Genomic DNA, 10,362 nt, shown 5'->3' with positions numbered 1-10,362 from the left:
TGACTTCATAAAGAAGTTAAAAAAAGAATACATTTAGACATCATAAAACTGACGTCTTATTTATGGAGTCTTCAAGAACTCTTAATTAAAAGTTCTTAAAAATGACACCTTTAAGAAGTCATCATAAGACTTCTTGAGGACTCCTTCAAAAAGACGTCCTAAAGCAGTCATTCCGACTTGAATGCTGTCTGGGTAATAGTATTTTTGGAACCTACTGAACGAATTTTGTTAGCTATGACAAAATTCGTTGAACATTCTACCATGAGGACAAATAGCTGGTTTTATATGAAATCTAATAAAAACTTTGTTTTTAAATTTTATCAGACAGGAGAACCCAGCATGAAATCATACAATCAGTTAAAGTAAGATAGTCTAGAATTGTTAGATTTCCAAGGTTAAGTAAGACAATATTTTTTATCAGACTTTATTTTGTACCAAACATAGACTCACTGAGACTTAGTCTCCCTGAGACAGCAAGTATGTAAATAAGTATTACTTCACTTCACTGTACGTATATTAAAAAAATATTAAATTTTTACATGTAATCTCTGATTTCCGTGTAGTTTTTTTTTTATTTTTACTATCAACAAAATATATTAAAGAATTTTTCTGACTTGAACCGGAAGTTTCCAGTTTTTTATAATATTTCGTAAACTATTTTATGAGTTCTACTTTTAAATTTCAAATAAAAAGAATAATAATTATTATTATGAAATATAAGTCAAATAAGACTTGCTTTTGTCTGTAGTTATTCATTTAAGACTTGTATTTATCAAAAACGTGTTACTGAAAAACATCTAATAAAATACAAATGCTTTTTAGCAGTAACAAATTTTCATTTTATTTTTTCCGGCCAATAATTATCAGTTTACAAAAATAATTATGAAATTAATTTGAATATTTTTAACTGAAAAAAATTAAAGAAAACAAAATTGCATATTTTACTCAATAAAAGAAATTGAATTTTACCAATTTATAAATGGATTAAATTTCCCATAGATTGTATCGAAAGTATTTAATAATTTATGGTAATAATTATTACCACCGATCCTTAAAATAAAAAAAGTGGTCTGTACTTTTGAACGGACCTACCTATCTTTATGTATTTCGATGCGCTGAATCTGAAGTCAATTTTGCCCGTACACTTTCAAAATTTTCAGTAAATTGCAAAAAAAAACCATAAAAATCGCCAAAAATTAGCAGTTTTGATAAGAAAAAAATTTTTGGGAATATAGACCAAGTATGATTTTTATGTATTTTGATCCGCTGAATCCAAATCTAAAGTTTATTCAACCATAAGCTGAACAGTTGCAACTTCGTTCAGGGGAGCGATGTTTGATTAATAATGAGTAATTGATCATTTTTATTTATTGTAACTTATTTAATCGTTAAATAACATGAATAGTCATTAGTGTTTTTGCAGAAAAAAAAAGTTGTAAACAAAAATAACTTTTTATCATGATAAAACCATTTTAAATGGTTACAATGCTAATCAATTCTGCTAAAAATAAAACAATGATTCATTTTTAAACTGTTGTATAGATAAGACTGTTGATCGTTAATGTATCAAATATTTTATGCTTGTTATTTGTTGACGTATAAAATCAATAAAATTATAATGCAGGTGATAATTTATAGCAAATTATTGTAAAATAAAAAAAAAATAAACATCTGTGACTTCACATTATTGACTTGATTTTTCATAATTAGCTATTAATCTATTCTAAAATAACCTTAAAAAAACTGCTATTCTCATAAAATAAGAAGTATTTAACATAAAAAAAAAAGATAAATACGTATTTACTAAATATTTTATCATCAAATAATTATTTACCTACTAAATCTGAAATAGTGTATATACACTATTTTTCAGTGGTTTTTACTGTTTCAGATTTAAAATGGGAATAAAAAAATTAAAGAAAATGGATAATCCAACAATACCCACCTCAGCCATTCATTTTATTTTTTATCATTTTTTTTATAATATTTATTCAATTTTTTTTAACTATGAATTTTTATTCAACTTTTCGTGAATTACAAGTCATTAAGTTTTGCACACTTCGGAAGAGTGTAGAGATGATCGAAAGTGAGTGCGGTACCCGAAAAAAATCGACCATCAATAAAGTACCCGGATAGCAAAATGACATCTTGATGAGTTCTTATTTATGATTTGGACGTCTTATCAACATCTTAAAGAAGTCTTTAAGAAGCTCTCAAGATGTCGAATGAGCCACCTAACGAGCTTAGTAAGACATCTTTTAAAAGAGTTCTTTTTACTGACTTCGCAAATAAGACTTTAGTATGAATTTACCATGACGTCTTTAAGGAGCTCATAATTTTGACTTCATAAAGAAGTTAAAAAAAGAATAATTTTGGACGTCACAAAACTTACGGCTTATTTATGGAGTAAAATAGACGTCATAAAGCAGTTCTTCCGACTTGAATGCTGTCTGGGTACACGGCTCATGATATTTTTGAACCTAAATTTACTTCCAGAAGGTTATATTTATAATTTAATTCAGAAAAATAAGACACTTAATTCATGAAATCAATTTTTATTGTTTTTACACATACAATAATTCATGCAAATGAATATAATGAGTTTTATGAAAAATTTATTAAAAATGTATACTTGATTGACTTTAAATAAAAACATTAAAAATAAATAAAAATAGTTTATTCTTGATTGTCAAATATTTTTTTTATGATTCGAAATTATTTGAAAATATGATAACATCTTAATTATAAATAAAATTACAAATCTGTCAACAATCTTTAACCTACCAAATATTTTCTTAATGTCATGAATAATAAATCTTAATGACAAATAAAAAACCTTGTATTATGTTTGAGGATCAACTGCACATACTTTTTTGTTTGACGTCTCTGGTTTCTGATTAGGTAAAAACAACGCCAGGACACCACCGACTGAAATTATAATTGTATACTATTACATGTTTTTTTTCACTGTAAGTATATAGCATTATTGTACCTAATTAAGTACATTATTTTGCTTTATATAGTTATAAGTTACAAGTTATTGACATACCTATGAGCTGGCAAGTAAGGAAAGTAATTAATATCATACAATAGTTATCAATAAGATAACTGAATGTCGTATTACCAATAAGTGCACCACTCCGTGCACAAAGTGAGCCAAGTGCTGCTGCTGTTGCTCTATGAAAAATTACAACCATTAATTTATTTACTTTTCATGTTAATTTAATGTAAATTTAATTAAACCATAAATTATTTTTGAAATATTAATTAGTTATTAATAGTCAAGGTCAAATGTTCGATCGAATGAAAAAATATTAACAAATGGCTTCTGTCATTTATTAAATTATTACAAAAAAAAAAAATCTCATGAATTTGCGTGCTCAAAAATATTTATCATGAAAATTTTTCATCTATAAATTTTTTTTAAATTCTATACAGTTAGAACTTTTGTGTTAATTCAACACATTGCGTTTGTGTTGATCTTTAACACAAATTTTTATGTTAAATAAAATTGAACACATAAAATCTGTTCTTTTAACAGAAAATTTGTGTACATTTAACAGAACATTTGTGTAAATTTAACACATTTTTCGTGTTAAAATCAACTAATAAACGTAAACACAAAACCTAACCAACTCAAGTATACTGATCTACCCTTAGTAGAACTTATGTCAATTTAGCGAACAATTAAACCGGTTCAAAAAAATATGAAAGTTATCTAAATTTAATTATAAAATGTATATATTTAATTGTAAATAAATTATAATACAAATTTTTCTGCAGACAATGCTGCTACAATACTTTGCTTGGTTATAGTAATGAAGAATTAAGCGGGAACGTTTAGTCAAACAACACAAATTTTGTGTCAATTTTTGAATAACACAAGAAATGTTTTACATTCTAAATTTTCTAATCATTTAACTTAAAAAAATCTGTTAAAGTAAAATAACACAAACGGTTTGTGTTGAATTAACAGATTTCTGTGTTAAAAATCAATACAAAAAATTTAACCAAGTAATTTTTTAACACAAATACATAAAATTTCTAACTGTGTAATAAGAACACCAATGAGAAGAAATGAAATACAGAAAAGGTAATACAGCGTCTAGACTAATAAGCAAAAATTAAATATAAGATTTTTGTCAGGGGCTTGCCTCTGTTTTAACCTCTACTAAAGATGAAAGTGATTTTTTTTTTTTTATAATTTTTTGTAATACGGTTATCATATAACACGCCCTGGTTAAACAACTGAATTCGATCGAATTAAACAGAATTAAATTTTTATATGTAATTCAGATAAATTCTGTTAATTCGGTACCTAACTTAAAAATGAATTCTGTCTAATTTAATTACCTTAATTTAGTAGGAAATATTTCAACAACAACACAACAAATAACAGTGGAGCATATCGAAATAAGTGCTTGAAAAATGGAAGATAGTATAAGATTTTCTGTCGAAGAACGTACGAAAAATAAACCAATCGTTGAACCAGCACAAATACTCATTCCAACAACTAAAACAAAATGCTTTATTAGAATAAAAATATCATAATTACTCAAAGTTAAAAAAAAAGAATTACTTAATGAAATCTTGAATCCGATTCGATTAACGAATATTGGAAAAAGCACAGCGACTGGAATAGATGCAGCGCCTAATGTTAACGAGTGTACATAAACTTGAGTATTTATTTCTGTAGGACAATCTGGCATTTCTGCGCTGTCATTCTGAAATAATAAGCTGCAGAAATTATATAAAATAGGTGAATGATATTTAACAATTACAATATTAAAACACTTACTAAAGTTGTATTTTTGAATGTAGTTTCGGAAACACGACAGACACTTGCATGTTCATTAGGATACATCGATTCAAAAGCAGCAAATCTGTCAAATAACTCTGGGAACCACATCATTAACGTAAACATTGATGAAAAGATACAGAACATTATTGTACAAACAAGCAATGTACGTCCAAGAAACGGCGGCCTTAAGAGGTCTCCAGTTTGTTGAAAAAGCATTTTTCTTATTTGAGAAATTTTACTTTCATTTTGCTGTTCTTCAGTTTTTGGATTTATTAATTGAGAGATCGATGATATTCCATAACCATTAAGCTCAGTCTGCATAATAATTATTTGTGAATTTATATATTACTTATTGTAAAAGTAACCACATTAAGAACACGGAAAAAAATAATCAGCAGCAGCTACCGATTAATTTACGCTGCTACCAATTGGTAATCGGTAGCAGTTACTGATCGAAATCGGTCACTGCAATCGATTATTTCGATTCTACTGACGAATTTCAGTGGACCCGTGTGTGTGCATGTGTGCAAGTGCGTGGTGTGTGTGTGTGTACGTAACTGATACCATAAAAATCGGTAATAGCTACCGAAATAATCAGTAATGGCTACCGGAAATTAATCGGTAGCGATTACCGACCGCCAATTGGTAGCTTCTACTGATTATTTTTTTCCGTGAATGCGTTTAAATATTTAAAACATATAAATATAAATATTAAAAACATTTATTTTCTATTTTATCATCGATAAACAATTTTTAAAAGAAGCCATAGAACAATTTTCAAAAATGTGATTATTTTTGCGCAAGATCATGTAGTGAGAAATCGTCATTAAAACTTGTTCATAATTTGTTCAAGGCATTGTACCTAAGAATATTGAAAATATTTTAGATACGGTGCAGTTAAATGCATATAATCGTTCATAGAAAGTTTGGGATTTTTCCCTACCACAATATTCAGATTTGCGCTTGCGCAGAATATCTTTTTCAGAACTTTATAGCAGAGGGAGACAAAACAATGGTGGTGAAAAATCCCATGCTTTATCCGTGACGACTATGACTGTCAATTTTTTTTTTTTAAGTTCTTTTTTTTGAAGCGGCAAAATGAACTCAAAACCGCTTTTAAATGAAAGTTTTTTTTTGTCACGTATACCCCTTCAGTTAAAATTCCTTCAAATATTTTACTTACAAGATATTCCTCTGAAGATTTTCCAGTATTTTCCCGATACATTCTAGAAAGTACAAAAAATAATTCTTCATCATTTCCAAACTCTGATAAATACTTTGGTGTTTCCGGCAAAAATAATAGCCATATAGCAGTAATCAAAGATGGAATTGCGCAAATCAGATTAAAAAGATTCCATGAATGAAAGAAAAACCCACCGAAATCAGCACTTATATTCAAAGGAATAATTAACCATGCAAAAACTGTTGTAAAAGAAAAACAAATATAATACTTTAAATATAAAACAATTAAATCTACACGGAAAGAAAATTATGGGGATGGTTCCCATAGTTTTGTGAAATTCTGTCCTATACTAGTATAGGAATTACGACCATATATTATGGGTGCAGTTCCTATAATTATAGAGATGTTTCTCATAAATATAGGAATAGTTCCTATAATTATGGGAATGCTACTCATACCATTATAGAAATGGTCCCTACGCTGTGAAAAATTTCCTACAAATTTTACTATGGGTGCATTGTAACCCCGGACCATAAGAAAACTGGTACAAAATTTACAATTGTCCCATAGTAAACGGTATGCGCAGACGACACGATTGGGACCTATACGCATACGTTTACTATGGGGCACTTGTAAATTTTGTATCAGTTTTCTTATGGTCCGGGGGTACAATGCACCCATAGTAAAATTTAATGGGAATTTTCCACAGTGTATAATTTATAGGGATACTTCCTATAATATTATGGGAATGGTTCCCATATTGGTATAGGAACTATTTCCATGATGGGATGGGAATTGTACTCATACTATTATAGGGATGGTTCTCATATAATATATAGGAACCATCCCTATAATAGTACGGCTACAGTTCCTATATTATTATAGGAACTATTCCCATAATGCATAGGAACACTTCCCATAATTATCTTTCCGTGTAAGTAAATACTTGTTTTTAATTAGTTTATAAATTACTTGAAGTAACGAAAATGCCTGAAATAGTAGGAATTTCCATTGTTGATAATACTTTTTTTCTATATATCGCTGGTTGAAATTCACCCACGTATGTATAAAGAGTTGCCATTTCTCCACCCAATCTGTAACATTAATAATAAACTAAAAGGCTGTAGCCACTTTAAATAATTATTCATAATTTTCATAATAAATTTTATTTTCAAGAAATATCAAAAGAGAAAAAATAAATTGTAAATATAATGAAACTCACGCAAATCCAATGATAGTTTTTGAGACAAATACACCCCAGTAATTGGGTATCAGTGAAGCGAGACACTCAAAGCTAGCTTGAAGAAATAAGCATCTTAATAAAGTATATCTCCGACCCATTGTATCAGCAAGACAACCCCAAATATAAGCTCCGCATAGCATACCTAAAAATTCATTTCTTTTTATTAACAAAACAATTATAGCTGTTATTTTGTTATTAAAATTATAAATATTTTTAACTTCCCGCTAAGAAAATCGCAAATTTTCAAAAATTCAGGAAGTTATTGGTTATAGTCCGATTTTCGAAAATCGAATTTCTAAGAGATCTTGACGTTTTGAGGTTCTAGGAAGCTATTCTGACTAATTTCAAGATGATGTCCGAGTGTATGTATGTATGTATGTACGTACGTACGTATGTAAATATCTATAACTTTTGAACGGATGAACCGATTTCGATTTTCAAGGTGTCATTCGACGCGGCTTGTCAATATCTAAAAGCTGAAAAAAATTGAGCTTGATCGGTAGGCCTCGTTCAGAGATATTTCAAAAAGAAACTTTTTCAAAAATTTTTTTTTTTGATAACTTGTAATGTTCTCGATGGATCGATTCCAAAATCAACTGGGCACAGAAGCTTCATAAGCCGCGTCGAATGCCACCTCAAACATCAAAATCGTTTCATTCGTTCAAGAGAAACTAGTCGAAAGAATTAAAAAAAAAAAATTCTTTTAGTATTTTGGAAATTTCTCAAAAACGACTTGATGAATCAATTTCAAAATCTGATCAGTTGTAGAACTCAATAAAACGCGTCGATTGCCACCTAAACCGTCTCAATCGGTCAATTCGTTCGAGAGATATCGTCAGATTGATTTTTTTTTTCAAGTTTGTTCACATAAAAAAAAAAAAATCGCCCTGGTGGAAATTTTTCGGAATTTTTTCTGAAAAACTCAGTTCTGAAGTTCTAAAGACTTTTTTTCTAAAATTTTAGAATTTTCATTTAAAAAAATAAATTATTATTCCAACTACATATAAATTATAGGCTAATAAAATAATTACGTAAGATATGTATATATTTCCATCATTATAATAAGTCGTAGAATGAAAAAAATAAATTTTAAATTAATAAATTATTCATAAGATTATTATTATTATTAAAATTATTGTGTTTTTCAACTTTTCCTCACAACCGTTTTTTTAAATTCTTTGTTTCTATTTTGGATTTTTGTAACTACTAGAAATATTAAAATTTTTTTTTAGTCAAGATACATATTTGAGAAGGAAATTTAATACTCTACAAAAAAGGTCCCTTAACATTTTTTGCTAAATTCACTCCTTCACAAGTTATTAAGGTTATTTAAGTCGTTTTGATTTAACTTCAACTTTGAATAACTTTCGAAGGAGTGACTCAAAAAAATTTTAATATTTCTAGTAGTTACAAAAATCCAAAATAGAAACAAAGAATTTAAAAAACAAATTAATATTTACGGCACGGTTACAAAAAAACGACTCGTTTTACGTCAATTTACTAAGAGAGATTTTTTGTAGGGAATTCAATTTCCTTCAAGAATATACATTGCTCTAATTTTTCAGATAGATGATTTACGAGTTTTGCGTAAAAAATGAAATTTCTGTCAAAAAACAAATAGTCATAACGATACACCTCTTAATATCAATATTAAGGGCTCAAACTTGCACAATAATTTTTTTTGGTCATCAGGAATAATATTTTCACAGTTTCGAAATAAAAAAATAGTCGATTTTTTTGGCCCAGTCTAATTTACACACATACGCATGTACGTACACACATACATACACTCGGACATTATCTTGAAAATAGAATAGCTTCATAGGACTTCAAATAAAAACCTCGAGATCCGTTCAAAGCTCCCTCGTCGAAAATCGGATCGAAACCAATAACTATTTTTTTTTTTTAAATTTTCAATTTTCTTAGCGGGAAGTTTAGAAAAAATAATTCCAATTAAAACATTACCAAATATAAAGCCGGTATTGAGTCGACCTTTGTCGACAGTAGACATTTGAAAATCACATGCTGCCGATGGTAGAACGAATCCTAACGTGGTTATTCCAAATGCAGTATTCATAGATGACAATCCGCTTATAATAATTATTTTGTAATTGAACTTGCCGAAGCCTGGACGGTAGACAAACAAAAAAAAATTATTTCACATTAAGGTGACCATTTATCCATTTGCATAAAATAATTCCACACTTATTATTTATCATTATCTTCATCATCACTATCTCAGTCAAATATTCACCTGCAAGATTAACCGCCTGCTGTGTATTAATTTCTGCCGGCGATTGTTCATCAGGGTCTAGAATTAAAAATAGTCATTTTTTTATTTAAATAAATTAAAAAATTTACAGATTTCTCTATATTATCAATAATATTTAAATATAATAATCACACAAATTTACTGTACCTGATTTTTCGGGCAAATTGGTGGAATTTTTGTCATTATTAACAACATCCGATTGGCAATTATTTTCTACATCTTTGTTTCCCATATTTAAATACGTCTCGATTGTTTTGTTGATTCTAAGACAACTGATCGTACATCGTATTCCGAGTGAGAGGCATCTTGATCATGAGTAGTGATAATCGCCGACTGGTCCATCAATTATCTTGTTACTTATGCCTTGCGTAGCCAATAAACACATATTTCTACAAATGAATTATCCTATTATCGACTTTTTACGTCATACCATTGATTAAATTGATTGTTTATATTAAGCCGCGTTTTTCAATCTTTTGAATATCCTTATAAATCAATAAATACTTTTAATTATTTAGTATAGTGATTAAGTCGACTAATAAGATATTTAAAAAATATATTTTTTGACCATACATGATGCAAAATTATATTCACTAATATTAGTCTACTATTTTTTGCAGTAACAAGAGCTTAATTCCGATGACATGTGGACTTGAAATACAAAAGTTAGTCGACTTGCCAGAGTTTATCGTCTGGCTTTGAAATACAATAACTATTTTTATCTCTAAAATATGCCAAGTCTATATTTCTATCAGTGCTTCGTCTTTAAGTATTATTAAGTTTATGCAAATGTATTTTGCTATTTGTTTTTACACATAAAAATATTTATCCTATTAATCTTAATTGAAATTTATTTCCATTTC

The 10,362-nt window shown here is 28.3% G+C and overlaps 1 protein-coding gene across 1 annotated transcript; it reads right to left on the bottom strand.

Moving 5' to 3' along the window:
- Positions 1–2,696: 2,696 nt before the first annotated feature.
- Positions 2,697–10,158, bottom strand: LOC103569091 (synaptic vesicle glycoprotein 2B). The gene is made up of 12 exons (XM_008546191.2): positions 10,073–10,158; positions 9,647–9,984; positions 9,482–9,538; positions 9,193–9,354; positions 7,207–7,369; positions 6,957–7,078; positions 5,985–6,223; positions 4,799–5,116; positions 4,580–4,724; positions 4,354–4,513; positions 3,050–3,177; positions 2,697–2,928 (listed from the first exon to the last, which is right to left on the bottom strand). Exons 2-12 carry the CDS (start codon positions 9,729–9,731, stop codon positions 2,843–2,845), a joined length of 1,665 nt encoding a protein of 554 aa, XP_008544413.1. The 5' UTR covers positions 9,732–9,984; positions 10,073–10,158; the 3' UTR covers positions 2,697–2,842.
- Positions 10,159–10,362: the final 204 nt, after the last annotated feature.

Source organism: Microplitis demolitor, chromosome 5 (assembly GCF_026212275.2).
Source record: "Microplitis demolitor isolate Queensland-Clemson2020A chromosome 5, iyMicDemo2.1a, whole genome shotgun sequence".
Lineage (NCBI taxonomy): Eukaryota > Metazoa > Arthropoda > Insecta > Hymenoptera > Braconidae > Microplitis > Microplitis demolitor.
This window is presented reverse-complemented; position numbering and strand designations above follow the sequence as displayed.

Bases quoted from the DNA above. Each gene is read 5' to 3' on its own strand.
- LOC103569091 (XM_008546191.2), bottom strand. From the start codon at position 9,731: ATGGGAAACAAAGATGTAGAAAATAATTGCCAATCGGATGTTGTTAAT. The intron at 7,079-7,206 runs GTGAGTTTCATT...TTAATGTTACAG, and splicing joins AAAACTATCATTGGATTTGC to ATTGGGTGGAGAAATGGCAA. The intron at 4,725-4,798 runs GTAAGTGTTTTA...TTATTATTTCAG, and splicing joins CATTCAAAAATACAACTTTA to AATGACAGCGCAGAAATGCC.